General features: G+C 49.9%; 2 protein-coding genes across 2 annotated transcripts; both read left to right on the forward strand.

Annotated features, from left to right (window-relative positions):
- Positions 1-4,156: 4,156 nt before the first annotated feature.
- On the forward strand, positions 4,157-8,662 carry LOC126639061 (lymphocyte antigen 6E-like). The gene is made up of 3 exons (XM_050313531.1): positions 4,157-4,311; positions 7,264-7,383; positions 8,198-8,662. The coding sequence occupies exons 1-3, from the start codon at positions 4,260-4,262 to the stop codon at positions 8,404-8,406; spliced, it is 381 nt and encodes a 126-aa protein (XP_050169488.1). The 5' UTR covers positions 4,157-4,259; the 3' UTR covers positions 8,407-8,662.
- A 3,547-nt stretch (positions 8,663-12,209) lies between these two features.
- On the forward strand, positions 12,210-17,529 carry LOC126639052 (lymphocyte antigen 6E-like). The gene is made up of 3 exons (XM_050313493.1): positions 12,210-12,414; positions 16,286-16,405; positions 16,986-17,529. The coding sequence occupies exons 1-3, from the start codon at positions 12,360-12,362 to the stop codon at positions 17,192-17,194; spliced, it is 384 nt and encodes a 127-aa protein (XP_050169450.1). The 5' UTR covers positions 12,210-12,359; the 3' UTR covers positions 17,195-17,529.
- The last annotated feature ends 4,123 nt before the right edge of the window (positions 17,530-21,652 follow it).

Consider the following 21,652-nt stretch of genomic DNA (forward strand, 5'->3'; position numbering starts at 1 on the left):
GTGCACCATCTGCACAATTCAGGGACACGGTTTGGGGGTGGAAACTCCTCAGCTCATCCCCTTGTCGAGCTCCACTTTCCCACCCTGAGCTGAAACACAGAGAGCTTCATCCTCCACACACCAGGCAGGAGATCTGGGGTCAGAGCCACCCTTTCAGACACAAAAAAAATTAAAAAAAAAAGGGAAGAAAGTGGGGAGAGCTGACATTTAAACGTCCCTGGAGCTGGCACTTGCTCCGGCACGGGGTGAAAACACGCTTTGTGTGCCTCCAGTCGCACAAAAAGGACTGGCCTTGCACAACCCACTGCCAAGGTCTGGCACAAACATGCCCTGCTGGCTGCCAAGCTCCAAGTGGGGGAAGGTTTTCCTTTCTCCAAGCTCCCGGGCTCTGTTTAGTCCTCGGTCCCCTTCGTGCCACCCACCTGGCCCAGTTTCTGCTTGAGAGATTCACCCCCCACCCCCCTGCCCTCCCCTCTCTTTTTTTAATGTCCCTGGGAAGCGTTTTAACACCTCCCCCTCCGTGTTCTCCTGGCACCATCTGCCCTCCCACTCCCTCCCTTGGCTTTGCCCTGGATTTTCTTCCAGCTCTTTCCACGCCTTCGCTTGGAAAAACTGGGTTGTTCCCTCTGCTTCCAAAGGGAAGAGAGACCTTGCAGTGGCCCTGGGTGTGACTGCAATGCCAACTTTGCCCAAGAATAGCAGCTGGGGCATTGCCAGCCCCCAGTCTGGCTCCCAAAGTTCTGGCAGTGTCCTGCAGGGACACGGGGATGGGGGCCAGGTGATGCCCCTGATGCTTTTCACCACCCAGGTCGCACTGGAGCCCCTCAAAGTGGCTGGTTACAGTGGGATTTTGGGAATTCTACAACCCCCCCAGAACCTGAAAGAACTGATTTTAATACTTAAACAGTGTCTGCACACAACAAGGTGTCCATTTGTCACAGCACTGAGTGTTGCCACCACAGGAACAACAGCAAAACACACCTTATCTTATTTCTTACTTTCATTTTCCTGTTTAATTATTTCTCCCCAAAATTTGTGTGTTTGTTTTGACTCCAGTGGCTGTTTAAACTGGGATTTGGGGAATTCTACAACCCCCCAGAACCTTAAAAACCTGTTTTTAACACCTAAACAGTGTCTGCACACAACAAAATGGACATTTTCCACAGCACTGAGTGTTGCCACCACAGGAGCAACAGTGAAACCCATCCCATCTAATTTCTTCCCCTCACTTTTCTTGTTTAATTATTTCCCCCCCACCAGATTTGTGTGTTTGCTTTGACTCCAATGGCTGGTTAAACCGGGATTTGGGGAATTCTGCAACCCCCCCCCAGAACCTGAAAGAACTGATTTTAATACTTAAACAGTGTCTGCACACAACAAGGTGTCCATTTTTCACAGCACTGAGTGATGCCACCACAGGAACAACAGCAAAACACACCTTATCTTATTTCTTACTTTCATTTTCCTGTTTAATTATTTCTCCCCCAAATTTGTGTGTTTGTTTTGGCTCCAGTGGTTGGTTAAACTGGGATTTGGGGAATTCTACAACCCCCCCAGAACCTGAAAGAACTGATTTTAATACTTAAACAGTGTCTGCACACAACAAAATGGACATTTTCCACAGCACTGAGTGATGCCACCACAGGAGCAATAGTGAAACCCATCCCATCTAATTTCTTCCCCTCACTTTTCTTGTTTAATTATTTCCCCCCCAACTTTGTGTGTTTGTTTTGACTCCAATGGCTGGTTAAACCGGGATTTGGGGAATTCTACAACCCCCCCAGAACCTGAAAGAACTGATTTTAATACTTAAACAGTGTCTGCACACAACAAGGTGTCCATTTTTCACAGCACTGAGTGTTGCCACCACAGGAACAACAGCGAAACACACCTTATTTCTTAGTTTCATTTTCCTGTTTAATTATTTCTCCCCCAAATTTGTGTGTTTGTTTTGACTCCAATGGCTGTTTAAACTGGGATTTGGGGAATTCTGCAACCCCCCAGAACCTTGAAGAACTGTTTTTAACACCTAAACAGTGTCTGCACATAATAAAACGGACATTTTTCACAGCACTGAGTGTTGCCACCACAGGAACAACAGTGAAGCATCGATATTCCCTCCCAACCCATCCCATTTCTCACCCTCACTTTCCTTGTGTTTAATTATTTCCCCTCCAACTTTTCTCTGTGTGTTTGCTTTGATTTATTTTGCTTTGCATTAATATTTCCTTCCTCTCCCCCCCCTCTCCCTGCCTTTCTGGGTGAAATATTCCTCTTGTTTATTATTATTATTATTATTATCACCCTCCCCTTGCTCTAATCTCTTTAAATGCTTTCTCCCATTTCCACTTCCTGCAGCCCCATTTCTCACCCGCAGATTTTTCTGTTCAGCTGCACTTTGCTTTAACAGCCCTCATTTATTTCCTGTGCAGTTACTTGGTTTTCATTTCAAAGCCCTTTCTCCTCTCCTGGCCTGGGCTGTGTCTCCTCCTGCATTTTTTTTCTGCTCGATTTGCTCCAAGATGAGCTGGATTTTGGGGAACAATTCATTTTCATTTGGGGTCCTTTTGTGATGGGATGGAAGAGTAGAAAGTTCCATTTTTTTTTTGTTCTCCCAGCTGCCTGAGACAACCCTGATATGATAAATAAAACAAACATGTAGATTAATGCACACTCTTTCCCTCCACGCTCCAGCATTTTTTCCAGCCTGATGTTGCATTTATAAGGAATATTGTTTGGAAAGGATTTTTTTTTTTTTTCCCCACAGATTATTTCTGAAATATTGTTGCCACATTATCTGTCACGTGGGTCTTTCACATCCTGGCTAAAAGGGGAGTTAAAGATCTGTGCTCAAGGTCAGAAATGGAGTGGAAAACTTGGCCAACAGGATGTTCATCCCCTCCAACCTTCTCTGGACACAGAACCACCGAGGGCTGGAACTGCAGCAGAAAAGAAGGAACTGGGCAAAGGAGGAACGACCAGAAGGAAAAGACTCATCCCAGGGGTTGGGAATGGGCCCAGCTGACCAGGATGCTGCAGGAAGGGGATCAGAGACTCCCCAGGGAAGTGATCATGGAACCAACCCAACCAGAGTTTAAGTGTTTGGACAACACCCTGAGGCACGTGGAGGGAATTTTTGGGTTGTCCTGTGCGGGGCCAGGAGCTGGGCTCGATGATCCTCCTGGGTCTGTCCCAGCTCAGGATATTCTGTGATTTTATGAGGAATTTGGGGACACAAAGACCAACTGGATGTTCTTTATTCTGTTTCCACATCATTTGTGACCTTACAACCCTTTCCTTTGAGCTTCCCTTGGTCCCTTCTCCCTCCAAAGGCCCAGGGTCCTGCTGAGGTGTCTCCTTGACCAGGACTTGTTTTGTTTCTCATTCCTTTTCATTCCCATCCCACAATTCAACTCCTGCAGGTGTTTCCATGATGTTTCCACGAGCCATCTGGCAAGAGGTGTCGTGGGAGCAGAAGGAGGGAGCCCAGAAACACCGGAGAGGTCACGAGGGACTGGAAAAACCTGGCGGAGCCCAGAGCTGATCTGCAGGTAACAACAAACATCGTTGCTTGGAAACCTTGGATGGTTCTGGAGGACAGGGGAGCGAAGCAGAACAAGAGCATCAGCCCCCATCCCTGCCTGGAGCATGGGAGCCTCTGAGGGACAACCTGCAGGCACAAATAATGGCATCAGGGTTGGAACTGGGTGATCTTTGAGGTCCCTTCCGAGCCAAACCTTCCCCTGATTCTGAGCTTGCTTTTCTGTTCCAAGTTTCTTTGTGCAAGTGAGATAAACCCCGGGTGACTGGGGCCAATCCAGCAGCAAATCTCCTCCTGTCCCACTTCCCACAGACACTGAGCTCCCATTCCATGGCAGAGAGGAGGGATGGAGGATGGATTCCAGGTGACACCTCCAAGAGAAGAGCCATCCCAGCCCGAGAAGGGAGTCCCGCCTTGGGATCAGATAAATTGCTCCCCAAATTAGCAATACAGGCAGAGTCAGCAGGAGAGGGAAAAAAAAAAAAACCAACCAGATCGGATCTGGAGATGAGATTTGAGAAAACACCTCCAGCTGCAGCTTTGTCATTGGCTCCTACGCACAAACACACCCAGCCCTGATCATACCTTGGGCGCTGTCACTCCCCAACCCTCAAATTACTGTAATCAGAGGAAGGAAAAGACAACTCAGTCCTGGTATAAAACCTTCTTGTGGTGCCCCATCCCACACCTTTGGGGCTCTGAGGGCTCTCCTTCAACCATGAAGGCTTTGCTGGTTGCCCTGCTGGCGGCTGTCCTGTGTGCCCAGCCAGGTGAGGAGCCTGGGAGAGCCGGGAGGAGAGGGTGGGAATGGAAACAGCAGCAGAGAAATCCGGGGAAACACAATCCCTTCACCCAGGGATGGGAGGGTTTGGCAGCTTTCAGTGCAGCTGGTGAGGTCTCGGGGGTGAAGTTTTGTGTTGGACGCGTCGAGGAATATTTTGGGTGGTTTAATCTCAGTTTCTGGGTGAGTTCTGCAAAGGCACCTGGAAATATTTGGGGTGGTTTAGTCTTGGTTTCTGGGTGAGTTCTGCAGAGGCACCTGAAAATATTTTGGGTGATTTAGTCATTTTTTTCAGGTTGAGTTCTGCAGAGGTACCTGGAAATATTTAGTGTGATTAAGTCTTGGTTCTGGGTGAATTCTGCAGAGGCACCTGAAAATATTTTGGGTGATTTAGTAGGTTTTTTCAGGTCGAGTTCTGCAGAGGCACCTGGAAATATTTAGTGTGGTTAAGTCTTTGTTTCTGGGTGAGTTCTGTCCAGGTACCTGGAGATATTTTGTGTGATTTAGTCTTGGTTTCTGGGTGAGTTCTGCAGAGGTACCTGGGGATATTTTGTGCGATTTCATCTCAGCTTTTGGGTGAGTTCTGCCCAGGCACCTCAAAGATGAGCTCCCCCCTCTGGTTTCTCACACCCTCCCCTCTGAAGACAGACACAAAAACGGTCACTGGAACTAAGCCAAGCTCAGAGCCCTTGCCTTTGGTTTTTATTTTTGTTCCTGGGTGAAACTGGAGGAGCTGCTGTTGACAGGAGGTTGTGTGGCTGCTGTTGACACCCCATCTCCTGCCAGAGCTTCCCTTTCCTCCCCAGCAGTGACATTCCAATTCAGAAATGGGATTTTTGGAAGCCCGAGAGCTCTTTGCTGCTGGGCTTGAGGAGCTTCTCCAAGTGGGAGCGTGTTTGTGTTTGGATCCACATCTCCCTTGTCCTCTTCCAAACAGGAGGTGCAGCTGTAACTGGATAATTCTGTGGAAAGATCCAGCTGGGAAATGTTGGCCCCGTGCATGTGCCTGCAAGCCCAGGGAGCACCACAGGCCCTTTTGCACCGTTAAGGTTATTTCTGGCTGCACTTCCTAAAATTCCAGCTCCTGGAGGGTGGAGCCCAGATGCAGGAAAGGTTTTATAGCAGCTCTAATGGCTTAAGCTGTTCTTGTTTCCTGGCTGGAAGGCATTTTCCTGCCCTCAGTCAGGGAGCACAAGTGCATTGCAGTGGCTTTCAGGCACGTGCTGGGGTCGGGGCTCCTTCTGCAGCAGGAAGTGGTTTGAACAACTCTGGCAACAAAAGGAACTCAGAGAGGGCTCCAGGGGCCTTAAAATGTAATAAATCCTTGCTTAGCAGCAGGTCTGGGGTTTGCTTTGCCTGCCAAAGGACAGGAGCCCACAGCTCGGGTTGGGGAACCTCCAGAAGAGAGAAAAGAGGCTGAAAATATCCGTGTGATGGAGCAACAGGGAGAGCTGAGCAGGGAGTCAAAGAGGAGTTAAAGCCAGGATTCAATCCGAGTTCAAAAGCAAGGCTGGTTTTATCTCCTGCTCTGGAGAGCAACTGCACTTGCAACACCTGGAAAAGAGCACAGAATCATCAAATAATTGAGTGTTTTGGGTTGGAAAGACCTTAAAAATCACCCAGCTCCAACCCCCTGCCATGGGCAGGGACACCTTCCACTAGACCAGGCTGCTCAAAGTCCAACCTGGCCCTGAAGCATCTGGGTCAGTCCAGTGCTGAGACACCCAGAGCACACTCAAAGTACCTGAAAACACAGAGGGGAGGCCTTTTCTCCCCCTGCTCGTGACAGTCAGGGACTTAAATGGCTTTTAATTCTCTTTCAAAGCTGCCTCTGGAGCTGCCTATCCAAGTTCATGGGCAGATTGAGCTTCGGAGATGAGTTTGAACCAAGAGCAGCTGGGCTTTGGAGGGTCCCTGGCAGGGATTTCCTGGCTAAAAACAAGTCCAGAGTCAGTTAGGAGAGGCTTCTGTGCAGCACTTGGAGTCTTGCTGGGCTGGGAAAAGCAGGAGGAACCAAAGCAGGGAAAGTTCAGCCACACAGAGGACCCTCCCTGCTTTATAATTTGATCACCTTCAACCACTAGCTGGTAAGGATGGAGCAGGACTTCCCCAGAGCAGCTGAACTCCCTCTGTCACCCCTGACCCAAAAGGAGGAGCATTCCATGGAACTCTGAGCCGGAGGGAAACAACTTCCACCAGCGAATCCACCTCCAGGGAGCGGGATGGCTCCGTGCCTGTGTTCCTCACACAAAATCCCACCTGGAATCTTAACTCAGCTCGCTTGGGTTGTGCCCAGCAATGCCTATCCCAGCTCCTCCTGGTTTGGAAACAGCCCTGGCTGGGTGCTGAGTTAATAATATCCCTGGGAACACGGCGTTCCAGGCGCTGAGAGGAATAACCTCTCCATTGTCCAGAGCAACCTCTCCCAGGGAACTCCCTTTATTGTGGGGCTGTGCTTAGTCATTTTGCTCCCAGGGGTGTCCCAGGCATAAATTAATTCATGTCTGGGCAGTGTTTTGTAGATGGTGCCTGAAAATCCCTCAGACTGAGCTCACACCTGAGCACTGGGCCAGTTCCTCCTTCCTCTCCTTGCCAGTTCTTCTCCTCCTTGCAGCTCGTGAGCTTTGCTTTTTGGAGCTTGGCTTCCAACCAGGCCAGTGTGGACCCTGGGGAGAAGGAAAAGTCACCCGGGAACGCTGCTCTGGCTGCAAAATGTGGTTGCAAATTTAATCCCCCCTCCCCCCAAATCTCAAGTCAACGAGGAAAACTCATTTTCTTCCTCTGTGTTTCCTCCCTCAGCTCCATCAATCCAAACCAACCCCTTCTTTCACTCCTCACAAACACTTGTTCACAACACGCTTCTCACCTCGTGTTTTCCCAGGAGGGAATGGCTGGAAACCACTAATCTGTGCCACATGTGCTGTGGTTTTTTTTTTCCCAGCTTCCTCCCTGTTCTGCTACACGTGTGAAAACGAACATTCCAACTGGAACTGCCTCAAAACCTACAAGTGTGAAGACCATGAGAAGTTCTGCACGACCACGTACAGCTCTGCTGGGATTGGTGAGTGCCAGCAACACATCCAGGCTTTCCTAATCTATATTTTTAGTCCTGGGAAATGGTGATTATTTTTTTTTTTCAAGTTCTTTTTGGAAAGAATCGATGATTGAGGTTTAAGGATCGCAACACGTAATTTGTGGATCCCTCGGTGGTGCTTTGTGATCATAAAATGGTTGAGTTGGAAGGGACCTTCAAGATCATCTCGTTCCCATGGGCAGGGGCACTTTCCAGTATCCCAGGTTGCTCCAAGCCCCATCCAACCTGGCCTTGAACACTTCCAGGGATGGGGAATCCACAATTTTTCTGGGCAACCTGTGCCAGTTCCTCACCACCCCTGTGGCTGGAACACACAGATTTCAGGAGCAGACGCTGTTGCTTGACCTGGGAACTCTCCCACGTGCTCTGGGATGAAGGATGGAAAGGGATTGGATGTAAATAATGTGGATTTAGAGGCATTTTAGTGGCATTTTAGAGGCCATTTAGAGGGAGATGCACTGGCAGTGATTTCCTGCTGTCCTACGGGAAGGACAGAATCCCACAGTGATTTAGGTTGGAAAAGGTCTCCAAGATGGAGCCCAACCTTTGACCGGTCTCCACCTGGTCCCCCAGACCACAGATTTAGGTTTGGTGTGGGTTTCTATCGAGGACTGCTTAGTGCCTTGCGTGGTACTCACCCAGCACTCATCAACCCCCCTGATAGCTGTTATTAATTACAATTAACCCCCCTCCTCCCACCACCCCCGGCTCAGCTCTTCCCTAAGAACCTCAAACTCACAGCTCTCCTTCCTCCTCCTCCTCCTCCTCCTCCCCAACCCAGGCAAGGACGTGGGCCACCGAATCACCAAGAAATGCTCCGTGGACTGTCCCGAGACGAACGTGAACTTCGGGGTGGCGGCTTTTTCCACCAAGTGCTGCAGCACCTCCCTGTGCAACTTCAGCGGCGCCAACAGCGTCCGAACCAGCTACGCCGTGATGCTCCTGGGAATCGCGGCCAGCCTGGTCTGCGCCGTCAGGGCAGGATGGTGAGGAGGGGTGGGACAACATGGGGCGACCCAAGAACCCTCGAGGTATCCCCCGAGGGAGCAGCCAAGCTCCTCTGTCAAGTGGTTCCAGCGGGGTCTGTGCTGCCCTGTTGTTATCCGAGACAGATCCCGTTCCCGACGCCACACGGCAGCGCAGCTCCTGGTTTTTTTTCCCCCCCTCCCCGTTTTATACTAATTTTCCCTGGAAAAGCTCTTTTGATAGCACAGCACCAGACAAAATAAAGATTTGTGTTATTCTAGAGTGTCTTTGTTAAATCCAGCCCGAGACAACAGCTCTGCCAGCCGGGGTTGTCCTCGGAATCTCCGCTTCCTGTTGAATTCCGTCCTGCGCTTCCGAGTCTTCTCCTGGCTGCCCTTCCCGGCTGACTCAGTTGCATCCAGACATTCCATAAAGCCAACTATTCTGATCTCTGGGAGCAGAGGTGTGGGTATGGGAAGGTCAGGGATGTTTGTGTTGTCCCCACTGCCCACAGCGGTGGGAATTGTGTTGTATCCGCTAGGACGCACGACCGGGGTTTGGCGGGAATTGCGTTCCCGCAAAGTTCTCCCGTGATCTCTGCAAGGTGGCTGGTCTCAGCTTTTGGAACAGGTAAAATTCCCACCTGGAGATGCTGGAGATGTCCGAGATGCTGCTGGAATGTCTCCTCCTGGGAAGGAGACTGCCATGCCTTCTTGGAGAAGGGATTGCTCGTGATTTCCCAGTGGGAAAATGGACAGGATGAGCCTGGGAGAGGTGATGGGTGTCTGGGCTGGTGGGGAGGTCTCTCCTTCCATTTCCAGTCACTGCTGCATTTCCAGGCCTGGGGAGGGAGGAGATGGGATGGATATCCCCTGCAACTCTTGGGGTGGAGATTCCCTCCTGCTCCTGGAAGAGAGAAACTATAATTAAATGGGCAAAATACACAGAATCTTGGAGCTGGAGAGTGTGGAATTCCCAGATGAGCAGCTTAAAACTTCAGCACTGAAGTTTGGGAGGGTCTGTATAATGGCACCTGGAAAAAAAGTCCTTACGCTTGCAGCCCAGCTGGATTTAAGGGGAATTCTGCTCTGGATTTGAGAGGAAGTCTGTGATGGATTTGAAGGGAATCCTGTGCTGGATTTCAGGGGAATCCTGTGCTGGATTTGAGGGAATCCTGTGATGGATTTGAGAGAATCCTGTGGTGGATTTGAGGGGAATCCTGTGCTGGATTTGAGGGGAATCCTGTGCTGGATTTGAGGGAATCCTGTGGTGGATTTGAGGGAATCCTGTGGTGGATTGGGGAATCCTGTGGTGGATTTGAGGGAATCCTGCTGCTGGATTTGAGGGAATCCTGCTCCACCAGCACGGCAAAGTCCAGGTGTTTCTGTGCAAAGGGAAGAAACCGCAGCTCTGTCCGAAGGCTGTGAAAATGGGATTAGGTTTAATCATCCCATAAGGGTTTAATTTCTGGTCAAGGAAGGTGTCGTGGCATTTATTTAAATGTTCTAACTAGAGGATGGGGGTGCTGCAGCATTTCTGTGCTGAGGGACCAACAGAAACTTGGGCTTTTTGCACATTTTTAACCACCTTTCCCATGGCTTTTCCTGCATTTTCATCACAGCAATTTCTGCTTTTGGCAGACTCGAAACTCCCCATTTAGTAACTGCATCTGAATTTCACAGTCACATTTACATACATTTACAGTTCCATTTCAGCTTTTGTTTTGGGAGAACTGCATTTCCCACCCCTCCAAAAATAAAGCAACTCTTTGCCCTCCTCACAGGGCAGTTTCAACCAGGTTTAGGACAAGATGAGGAAAACACTTTCCCTTCTTCCCTCAGCAGCTGTGTCAAGGGAAATAAGTCTTTCCACCTCCACCTCCAGTTAAATCCCCTGTTGCTTATCCCAAAGCCTTTATGGAGTTCATAACTTCCAAATCCTTGTAAACTGTGATTTTATCTTTGCCTTCTTGTGTCCTAATAAAACCCCTTCCGTGCCCTTTTTGCCCTCATGGCTTGTTTGGTTTTTTTTTCAATTTTTATCACCTGGTGAGGGACGAAGACAACGTTAAGAAGGACATAAGGGACCAGCTGGAAGATTCCAGGATCACCTACTGGAAAATCCTGCAGTAAAGCCTTTAAGAACTCCAGCCCTGCCTTCTCCAAATCTCGGCAGCTTGCAGGAGACAGGAGATATTTTAGGGTTTGGCTTGGCTGAGATTACGAGGGGAGGGAATCAAAAACAAGCGCCTGGTGGAGCTGCTATTTCTGTACCTGTGTGAGTGGATGCTGTTGGCTGAGATGACTGGGAATGTGGGCTGGCTCTGCTCTGCAACTCAACATTCCCTCTGCAGAGAGGCATCACCCCTCCGCCCCCCCATCCACCAGATAATCACCACCCAAAGCTGATTTACCAATAAAATCTCTCCTGGAGTGGGGAAAATCAAATATTTTCACAAGCAAGACAGAGGGTTTCATTGGCAAGGAGGGTCCCAGCTCCCATTTTCCTCCCTCCTGATGCCTCTGGAAGGCCGAGGAAGCCAAACACGCCCCTCCTTGGAGCTTTTTGGATTAATTGCCACCTCTGTTCCCGCTGAGTTTCGTGCTGTCCCCGTTGAGAAAGCAGAAATTTCCTCACCTCAGTCACATGGCCGGTGTTTATAAGCCCAGTTTAGAGGTGATGGAAAAACTTACATCACCCCAGGAACCCGGGGATGCTTTTTGGGTGAGAGAACGGCTGCAGGTGGGTCGTGTTGGAAGCCTGAAATGTTTCCTGGGAGAGGGAAACGCGAGGAATTTCGAGGTGGGAAAACAAGGGGAAAGGAGGCAGATGGGGAGCAGCAAGGGGCAGAGTCACCAGCAGAGGCTTTGGGGCAGCTCCTGCAGCTCCAAATGTCACGTGGAAGGACCCAGCTGGACCTTTTCTGGGGTTGTGCCTCCGTCCCCTCGAGGAGACCCCAGCGGGAGGGAAAAACAACAACAACGACCCGAAGAAAATGGGAAAAAAAATCTGGTTTTATACAGGGAGATGGGCTGAAACCTGATTAAAAAAAAATAAAAGGAATAAAGAGCACAAGATGGAAATCCAATTCTTGTTGGCATTTCACAGAATTTTGGCTGTTTTTTTCTGTGTTCCCTGAAGATTTAACAAGTTGAGATCCTCGATCAGCAACAACACCTCGTTCTGAGTGCTTTAATTGGTTGGTGTTTTTCTCCCTGACATTTATTTTTTTTTGAATTTGTGAGGGGGAAAAAAAAAAGCACAGCTTGTGGGAGTGGGTGTTATGTCTGGTTTTTAATTTAAATGGTCATTTTCCTTGCCCAGTGGAATTTAATTTGTAATAAGATAACGTTTTCTTCTCACATAAAACATCTAGTGTTTTTGGTTTTTTTTAATCAGAAACATTTGTGATTTCTCAACTGTTGCCTCAAAAAAGAGACACAAAACGTGCCTGGTCCCCTGTGAAAGGCACTGGAAAGATCCTGCTTATCTGATCTCGTGCTGTTGCCAATCCTGGGAGATGTTTTGCTGGGAAGCTTCGATCCCAAATTCAACTTGAAATTTAAATCCAAGCAGTGCCAGGGCAAGATCTTTCAGGGATTCAGCCCCGGGAGGCCCAGAAAGGAGAACCTTCCTCTTCTCATTGTTTTGGGGAGGGTTTTTTTGCGTGCTTTGCTTTTCCTCCACATCTCCAGAATTAGAAACTATCTCAGAGTTCAGGGAGGGCGAAGCAGCTGAGTTGTGAAACGAGGAGGAAAAGAAGTTTGGGAGGTGGGGGGGAGGGGAGGAAAACACACCCCCCTTTTTTTTTAGACTTCCAACTCAGACACACAAGCCCAGACACGCTGCTCCCAATTATCCCTCCTCTGACACAGCAGCCTGTGGTTATTATCCTGATCAAAGCAAACACTGCCCGGGTATAAAACCTGCCCTGGCCGAGTGCTGCTTGTTTTGGGAGCTGCAAGAAGCCACCAAGGATGAAGGCTCCTCTCCTCCTCGCCGCGCTCGTCATCGCCCTGGCCTCGGAGAGGGGTGAGTCCCCAGGGAGTGCTTTGCTCGGGGCAGACCCTCCCAAAGCCAGGGCACGGCTTTGATGGTGTGGGGTGATGATAAGAGGATTTCTCAGAGTGGATGGAGAAGCTGGAGGGTCATTGAAGTCCAGATAAGAAGCCAGGGAGATGTGTTTCCACCAGAGGTGGGATGGCTGAGGAGGAGGAGGAGGAGGCGAAGTGGGGGGTGAAATACCCACCTCAGGTGTCTCGTGAAGACCCAGCCCAGCCCTTGGAGTGGCTGAGAGCCCTCGGTGCAGCTCCGTGGGAAGGGGGTTGCTTGAGGGATCCACAGGGATATGGGGCAGTTCGTGCACTGAAGCTGCAGGTTTGACCCAGGACTTCCCACAGCCTAACCATTATTAACTGTTCTCGCTTGTTTATTGGTTGCAATTACCAACCATCATTACCTAAATCGGTCGAGATGGTCAGACCACAAGAGGAGGCAGTTGTGGCTCCCATCTCTTGTCTCTTTGAAGTGAAGCAAGGCTGGAAATCATCCCTGAGGTTGGAAATGACCTGTCAGGTCATCGGTCCTGACTGTTATCCTGCTGGGAAAAATGCCATCACTGAAAGGGTGCCCAAGCACTGGATCAGGGAAGGGGTGGGATCGCTGCCAGGGGAGTGGTGGAATCACTGCCCATGGAAGTGCTCAAAAAACATGAAGCTGTGGTGCTCAGGGACACGGTTTAGTGGTGAACACAGCAGTACTGGGCTGATGTTGGACTCGATGACCTTCGAGGTCTTTTCCAACCTCAGCAGGTTCTGCAATTCCCAGCATGGTGGATCCCAGGTCTGGGATGGAGATGCAGAGTCCCATTTTCATTCTGAGAAGTTTCTGGGTTGTTTTTTTTAAAGAGCACTGGGAACCTGCATTTCAATTTTCCTGGCTGGGCTCTGCCTGTGCCTCTGGGAGCCCACAGGGCTGGGCTGTGGGTCAAGCAGGGAAGGTGCAGCCCTGAACATCCCTCTATTTTAGGGGAAGAGTTGATTCCTTCGGCTCAGGGGGCTTTTGCCTTATTACAAACTGAATTTTTCTCAGTCTCTGCTGTAGAATTTGACCTGCAAATGACCACCACCCATGCTGGTCCTGATCTAACAGAGCCCTTCAGCTCACACTTCATTGGAGGCTGCAAATATTCTCAATGAGGGACTTTAAAGGCTTTTACACTTGACCTGTGCTAAATCACTGTGCTCAAATTGAGAAGGGTAAGGACCATAAAAGGATCTTACCAACTGCAATGACACTTTTTTAAAAGCAGCACCACCTTGCCGGGCAATCCAAGGTTGGTTCCTCTTCTGATTAAACTGGTGTCAACCCTTCCACTTCCTAATGCTTTACACATGGAAGGGGTTTACGTGTGTGACTGGAATTATCCACAAGATAATTTTCCTTGGGGAATGCTGCCCTTCAGTCAGAGCAGAGGTCCTGGTGGGTGCAGGCAGGAGATGTCCAGTGTAAAAATACACTGATTTTAGTTGAGGTAAATCACCTTAGGCCAGCCTGGTTTAACTCCAGGTTTACACCTTGAGTAGAGCACTGAAAGAAATAGTTTTTCTCCCTTTCTCAGCCCTCAAATGTCTCAGCAGGTGAAATAAATTAGAAGCGTTTTTTTCAGTAGAATGACCAAAATTGTCCTCCCTGACTTCAGGGTCTTAACTGAGCTGCCATTTAGGATTCCATCTGCTTCCAGAGCCCCCTAGGAAATGGTGAGGAAGAAACCTCCTGAGGAGAGCCAGAGGCTGGAAAAATCATCCCTGCATGGGGATGGAAGGCTCCCAGGGCAACTGGACTCTGAAATGGAGACTCCCAGCTTTGGGAGGATGGGATGAAACAGGATTTGGGCACATGACGAGCTCCACCATTTCCTGCATTAATTTGGGAAGTTATTCTGGGGATGGGCTTGGATTAACGAAGCTGTGTATTATTAAGGATTAAACCAGGCTATGTGTCTGGAAAATCCAGTTTGGGGACTGAGCTTTGGTGCGTTTCTGGGAGCAAAGGGTGGTTCCCAGTGGGGTGGAGAAGAAATAGCCCTGGCTGGGATTTGCAGGAGAAAAGAGAGTGAAGCCACACAGTCCTCACACAAATGGTCCAAAGGAGGGTCCCAGACTCGGACAAATAAATTTATCCATCAGGGTCAGGACGACTCTGAAGGCAAGAGCCAGGTGGGAGAACTGGTGAGGTTCTGGAGATGGAAATGACCGAGGTGGGAAGGAAATTGCAGCAGGTTTGGGGTGAGGTCAAAGAGAGCCAAGGGTGAGGGGTTTGAAACAACCATGGCAATGGAGGGAGGTGGAATCTGAGGCACTGCCAGCCCAGTTGTCTGGTCTTTGTGGCCTCTGTGGCCTCTGTGGCCTCTGCTCATGGCCATTTAGTGGGATATAATGGAGCAGGGAATGTGAGGACTACAGACCACAAGAGGAAAGGGAAGGTCAGCACTGAGAGGCCATGGAAGGAGAGAAGGGGCTGGGAGTTGGACAGGGAGAAGAAGGCAGTTTCCATGGATGCAGAGGATGAATGGTGACCCAAAAGGCATTTCCCTATGGAAACCAGTGATCCCGGGATCATGGGCTGAGCTGGAGCCAGGTCTGGGAGGACACTGAGGAGCCTGTTTGGGCCAGATGAACTTGTCTTAAGGTCACACAAGGGCAGGGATGAGGTGGGGACACTGCTGGCAAAGGTGCTGGTGAGCTTGGACAGGGGAGAGGAAGAGCAAGGAAGATGAAGGACAAGGGAGAAGCAGAGCAAGGAAGATGAAGAGCAAGGAAGGCAAAGCTAAAGGGGAGAAGAAGATCAAGGAAGATGAAGGGCAAGGGAGAAGAAGAGCAAGGAAGATGAAGAGCAAGGAGAGCAAAGCTAAAGGCCAGCGCTCCTCCAAGAATTAGATGGGTATTAACTGGCCACAGAAAGGGATATTCTGGAAATGAGGCTCAGTCTAATCCCCAGAGGGTGACATTGCTGCCGGGAGTGTCTGTGCCAGATAAAGAGATGAGGAGGAAATTCCTCTTATCATGCAAAGAAACTCTCCCCAAGGATCTCTTTGCCATGACTGGCTGTTTTAGCCTCCTCGAGTGCAAGCTGTTTGCATTCATTCCCATCAGCACAGCACTTGGTGGATGCAGAGCGTTCCAGATGTGCACATTTTGTGGAGAGAGGATGTTAACACCCATGGGTGGCTGGAAAAAGGAATCTGCTGCAGCCCAGGGGGTGATTTGCTCAGCCTCTGTCTTCTGCAGGTCCGAGATTTTCCTCCTGACACAGGAGAGCTCTGAAAATGAGACAGAAAAAATCATGGGAAGGTTTGGGTTCGAAGGGATCTTAAAGATCACCCAGTTCCAACCCCCTGCCGTGGGCAGGGACACCTTCCACTAGACCAGGCTGCTCCAAACCTTTTCCAACCTGATCTTGGACACTTCCAGGGATGGGGCAGCCACAGATTCTCAGGTCCAGTGTCTCCATTACAAGAACTCTCATCCACCAACCAAGGCTTGGAGGGGCCAGGCTGGAAAGAGACCCCCAAGAGCTTCACGCTGCAAGTGGCAGTAGATTGGGGTGCTCTTTCCAACAGCACCGTGGAGATGCCACACATGTAGATGGATTCAAGTCAACTAAATATCCAGCAGGAAGATCCCTGAGGGTTCCTAAAGGAGCAAAGCACATCCTTCAGGAACAGGAATTTGAGTTAAACTAACCTGGCTCGCGGAGAGTCGCCGGGGCCAAGTTTAACACACGGAGGTGCTTGTCAACCTGTGGCCACTGGGCTTGGCAGATCCTCCGTCCACCGCCAGTTTTGTGCTCCTGGGGATGTTTCTGGAGGTGACTGATGGGCGTTCTGTGCTTTTTTTGACAGCTTCCTCTTTGACGTGTTTCTCGTGCAAAGACGAGACTTCCAACATCCACTGTCTCAGCACGACCAAATGCTCTGACAACGAGAAGTACTGCCTGACCACCTACTCCACCACGGGCATGGGTAAGTGGGGAGCTTCTCCCAGGCTCTGATGGCGAGATGGGGATCAGGGGGAGGCTGATTGCAGAGCCTCCTCCCACCAGGAGGTGTGGTGGAAGAATTAATGAGGGTTGTAGCAAACCTTGCAGAACCCAGAGGTTGTCTGATTAAACACTCCCAGGAAAGGGAGATATCCCAATAGAAAGAATTTCCCTCCACAAACCCCTTGTCTCAACTCCAAGCTCAAGCATGTCCTCTCGAGGGGGTGGAATTAAAAAGGGCCAGTCCCTGTGGAAGGAGCGACCCCAAGGCGCGGTGACGACATCTCGGGATTGCACTTCATAGATGCCTCAAAACCCAAATATTCGTGCCCAAAGTTGCTCTCAGCTGGCCCTGAAACAGGCAGAAAGGTCATGAAGGCTGGAGATGGTCTCCAGAGGTCACAACATACGCAAATAATGGTACAACCAGAGGGGAAACCACCAGCAGCAAGCAGCAGTAGACTGGGCTCTACCACTGGATATTGCATGTGTACGTGATTGCTGAAGCCTGAAAAAAAAAGTGGGATAAAAATCCTGGTTTTTCCCGCTGTTTTTTCCTGCAGGCAGTGACAAGAGCCAGCGCATCACCAAGAAATGCTCCGCATTCTGCCCGTCCATGAACCTCAACATCGGCATAGCCGGGGTCGCCACCAGCTGCTGCGAGACCTCCCTGTGCAACATCAGCGGCGCCGGCAGCGTCAGAACCAGCTCCACCATCATCGCCCTGGGCCTCCTGGCCAGCCTGGCCTGCGTCCTCAGGATGGGCTTTTAAAGGGTTTCTGGGAGGGGGAGGTGTAAGGAGGCCTCACGTCCCATCAGGAAGTGTTTTTGCCCCGATGGCAACGCCCAAGGGCACTGCCCTACCTCGAAACGGTGCTTTTGGAAGAGAAAGGCATGATGTGGAGCCCCCCACGGGCACCGTGTACCCCCATCTCTCTCCTGCTATTGGAATTTCTAAATCAGAGCAGGTTTTCCCCTTCATTTTGTGCCTTTTTTTTTTTTCCCCCCCTTTATCCCGTTTTCTGCCCCGCCTCGTTTTGCTCCGAGGAAGCCTTTACTATCAGAGTTGTTAAGCAGCAAGTGGGCACAATAAAGTGTTATTTTATTCTCTCGTGTGGTTGTGTGGTGTGGGACGTGGGGAGGAGCTGTGGGACGATCCATGTCAGCAGGAATGAAAGTGGAGGCTGCAAGTGGATGGGAATAACGCTGGAATATATTCAAATTGCTCTGGAAGCCTCTCCCCAGACTTGATTTTTTTTCTGCATTGGCAGAAATGTCATTTTTTGTGACTCTGTTTCAGAATAAACTCTGTTTAACTTACTTTCAGTTCCTCTCCTGGGTCAGCTGCTCAACAAACAGAGGGGACAGGGCAGGACTCCACGGGAAGGGAACCCAAGCATTAAGTTTTCTTTAAACTGGTCGAAGATCTTCCAGTGGAAATTGCTTTATGGGAATTAAGGATTATCCTGAAAGGGCAGAAAAGCACCTTGCACAGTGCTGAAAGGAAAACCATCAGGAAAGACCGCTGGAGTTTGGAAATTCCAGCCTCATCTGCAACAAAATATGAATTCGGAAAATAAATCATTTTAGGTTTGGCAGCGTGGGTAAAATTGAAGGGACTCCTCACCCTGCACTGCCCTTCCCTGTGGAAAATCTTAGGAATGAGGGTTTTGCTCAGTCAAAGCCTCCCAAAGTGAGTCAGGGGAGGGTGAGCTGCTTTCTCCTGAGCAGGGCAGCTCTCCCCAGGGATCGCCCCAAGGAAGATCTCCTGGGATAATTAGTTGGGTGCAGCTCACCCAGCTGGTTTTCCCTCTGTGGACTCATGTCATGGGGGGAGCAGCTGCATTTTCTGCTCCCTCTGATGGGTGTCTGCTCAGAAACAGCCACGTCTTTATTATTTTTAACAGATTTTCAAGGGCAACTTGACCTCAAGACCAACTTATCCTCACCTGCTCTCAGCCCTTCCTCCCATCCACATCCCACTCCCAGCTCTGCACTCCTGGCTGTTTTCTCTCCTAGTTTTCCTCGTTGGCTTCTTCATCCAGTCTTAATCCCAGTTTTTCCACCCAACCTCTATTTTCTTGCTACAGCCTCAGCTCAGTGCTTTATCCTGGGTGTAAAACCTAGGTTGGCCAAGGATTCTCCATCTTTAGCCTTGAGACTCCTCCCTCTCCTCATGGGTTTTATCATCCAACCTTCCATCAGATTTACCCTCTCCCTTTTTCTTCCCCTCCTGCCACATTTAGAGATACTCAAGAGACACACAGATGTGACCACCCCACACGAGCCAAGAGCTGTTCCGTGGCCTTGGGTGGCCAAATTCTGCCCCACGCCCAGATCGCAACGTGACAACAACTGAACTATTTCGAATAATCCTCAGCCTTTGCCTCCCCACAGGTTTAGGATTCCTTAGGGACTGGGAAAGGCCAAGATGGGGTTATTGAGGCCCCAGGTCTTGCTGTGCTGAGCTTGTGAGCTCAGGCCAGCTCTCGGCAACGAGGTTTAAAACCAGGTCGTGTCTTGTGCTGCCTGAACTTGGCAGGTGCCTCTGTTTTAGGGTTGGGAAGGAACCTGGCATGGCCAAGGAGAAGGAGGTAGGTGGGACACCCTGCTTCTTGCCTGATTCCTCCCTGATCCCACAGGTTCCACTCCCCATCAGCAGAGCCCCGTGGGTTTGGTCCAAGGCTGACACACAACTCGAGCTCCTTGTCTGGAGGTGGGAGCTCAGACGCCCTGAGGCACAGGAGGTCCTAAAAAACATGGAAGCTCCCTTGGAGAACCCTCCCTGGGAGCGCTGGGTAAAGAGGAGACTCTCTGTCAGCCTCCCTGAGGAATCCTGAGTGACATCTCCCGCTCAGGTGCCAGTTCCTGATCCCACATCCCTCTGCCCAGTGTTTCTGTTGGATCCCGAGGCTTCACCCTCCTGGTGCGTTGAGGGTGTTGAGCTGCCCAGCAGAGCCACCTGGGATGCCTGGAGGGCTCTTGGGAAAGAGGTGGGAGTCTCATTCAAATAGCTGGGATTGCTCCCAGGAGGGAACTGCCTCCCTCTCCCTGTGGATTATATAAGGGTTCAGTTTTTGGCGCTCTGAGTCGCTGCACTAAGTCCTGCATCAACCAGGGACACCTTGCCCTGCCTAAATTAGGAGGTGCTTTGACTTTGGCCCTTCTTCTCCTTCACTCAGGGCTTTATCGCTGTTGGTTGTGAAGGATCTGTGCTGCCTTTCTGCTCTCCTTGAATAATTTGGGTGCCTTTTCCCTCACAACGTGAGATTTCTCCCCCTTTTCCCCCTTTATCTGCCCAGATCCAACCAACACCCAGGGACTCAACGACAAAGGAAGAGATGGGATGGATCCAAAAGACCAAAGCAAGGTCTGAAAAGTTTCTGGAAGCCATGGCAAGGGACAAAAGTGACCCTTCTCCAAAATTCACTGCTGCTCTGCTGTCATACAGCCAACTGATGGCTCCAGTTTGAGGTCCGTTGCCAAATCATGGTTCCAATTTGAGATCCATTTAATTTTCCCAAATGGATGGTGATGAGATGACTCCACAGAGGTGACTCAGTTTCCTTGGGGTTTTTTTGGTTCCAGTCTTCCTCAGTCTTGCTCCTCACTTGGTGGCCCTGGTGTGCCCGCAGGATCCTTTCTGGATCCTTAAGTGACGCTTTCGAGGTTCATAATCAGCCCTCTTGAGAAAGAAATCTCTCTTCCCACTCTCCAGACACTGGGAAGAGGGAATATTCCAGTGTCAGTACACCAAGGAAGGCATGAATGTCCTGGAAACGGCTCCCAGATAAATTTTTGACGTGGAAAAGCTCTTTTCCAACCCAAATTTCCCTCCTTGGATGTGCTGGGGATGCTTTAACATCACCTCTCCTCCAAAGTTGATTTTGTCCCATTGCAGGAAGGTTCATGTAGGAGTAAAATGGGTGTTGGGAAACTCAACAAGGCTTTTCAAAGCCAGGTTGGACAGGCCTTGGAGCACCCTGGTCTAGTGGGAGTTAAATGAGATGATCTTGAAGGTCCCTTCCAAACCAACCCAGTCTATGATTCTCCGAAAGCCAACAGGAGTCTGTGGGACAACCAGGACCAAAAATAAGGGGGTAATGGTTTCTTCCTTGCATCCTTGTTTGCAAAATCTCACCAAGAAGCCACACCCACTAATTAAGAAGGAGAACCTGTTTGTGACACCCTCGGTTATAAAAGTTGCCCTCTTGAGCAGCACCAGGCTGGGTTTGATCGTCACCAGGTCCTTGTTGACCTCAGCAGCCTCCAAACCCCGGAGTGGGAATGTCCAGTTTGGCATTAGGCTTGAACAACCCTGGAATTCACCACTGGATGACGCCGTTCCAGGAGGAGATCAGGAGGGCCTGGAAAAAAAAAAAAAAAAAAAGCATCTGACACTCCCATGGATGAGAAAATCATCCAATGTGGGGATGATTCACCTCAGAGACAGATAAAAATCCCCTCCTGGTGGCTGCATCCAGGGAATTCCTGAAGTTATTCTGCAATTGCCAGGAAAAAAAAAAATAAAAAAGGAGGAGTTTGACAATATTTTCCTTTGCACATTCTGCTCTACCTGCTGTCCAGGAGTGATTTGAGCTTGGAAGAAGCTCTGTTGGGATGGTAACTCCTGATGCATCATCGGGTTCCTCTATCCCAGACTGTCAGAAACCATTTTTTAAGAAATTTAGAGGAGAGAGGATGGAGTTGAGAGGGGAGAAATTAAAAAAGAGGCAGTTTGAGAGGTGGCTCTTTGCAGAGCAGAGCTGCAATTCCGGGGAGCCAATTTCTGGTTCCGTAAATGGAAGTCTGATTTCGAGAAACTGCTGGATTTCTGCTGGAGAAAATCAGCCCCTCTGAAGGATCCTTGAAAGAGGAGCCAGAGCTGATGAAATAAAAAGCGCACGGGGGTTTTTGAGGATTACAAGCGAGAAAAGGGGGATTAAGGGGAGCGAAATTGATAAAGAAATGAGGAGTGACGTGAAAATTGGAGGCAAATCTTCCGTTTAACCAACCATCGGATGATTTAACGTGGTGTAAAACAGGCTGATTTTATTTGAGGGAAGGCAGCTGAGAGCCTGAGCCTGCTCCTGGTGAATGATTCAGGGGAAGGAACGCTACAAACCCTGATGCATCAGGGATTAGAAAAAGTCATGGCTGGGACTGTATCCCTGTGCCCACAGGGCTCTGCTGTTGCTGAAAGGGAATTTTTTTCCCCCCAAGGTACCGG

The sequence above is a fragment of the Myiozetetes cayanensis genome, unplaced genomic scaffold, assembly GCF_022539395.1.
Source record: "Myiozetetes cayanensis isolate MyiCay16 unplaced genomic scaffold, myiCay2020 scf1, whole genome shotgun sequence".
NCBI classification, from domain to species: domain Eukaryota; kingdom Metazoa; phylum Chordata; class Aves; order Passeriformes; family Tyrannidae; genus Myiozetetes; species Myiozetetes cayanensis.

Bases quoted from the DNA above. Each gene is read 5' to 3' on its own strand.
- LOC126639061 (XM_050313531.1), top strand. From the start codon at position 4,260: ATGAAGGCTTTGCTGGTTGCCCTGCTGGCGGCTGTCCTGTGTGCCCAG. The intron at 4,312-7,263 runs GTGAGGAGCCTG...TTTTTTTCCCAG, and splicing joins TGTCCTGTGTGCCCAGCCAG to CTTCCTCCCTGTTCTGCTAC. The intron at 7,384-8,197 runs GTGAGTGCCAGC...TCCCCAACCCAG, and splicing joins GTACAGCTCTGCTGGGATTG to GCAAGGACGTGGGCCACCGA.
- LOC126639052 (XM_050313493.1), top strand. From the start codon at position 12,360: ATGAAGGCTCCTCTCCTCCTCGCCGCGCTCGTCATCGCCCTGGCCTCG. The intron at 12,415-16,285 runs GTGAGTCCCCAG...TTTTTTTGACAG, and splicing joins CGCCCTGGCCTCGGAGAGGG to CTTCCTCTTTGACGTGTTTC. The intron at 16,406-16,985 runs GTAAGTGGGGAG...TTTTTCCTGCAG, and splicing joins CTACTCCACCACGGGCATGG to GCAGTGACAAGAGCCAGCGC.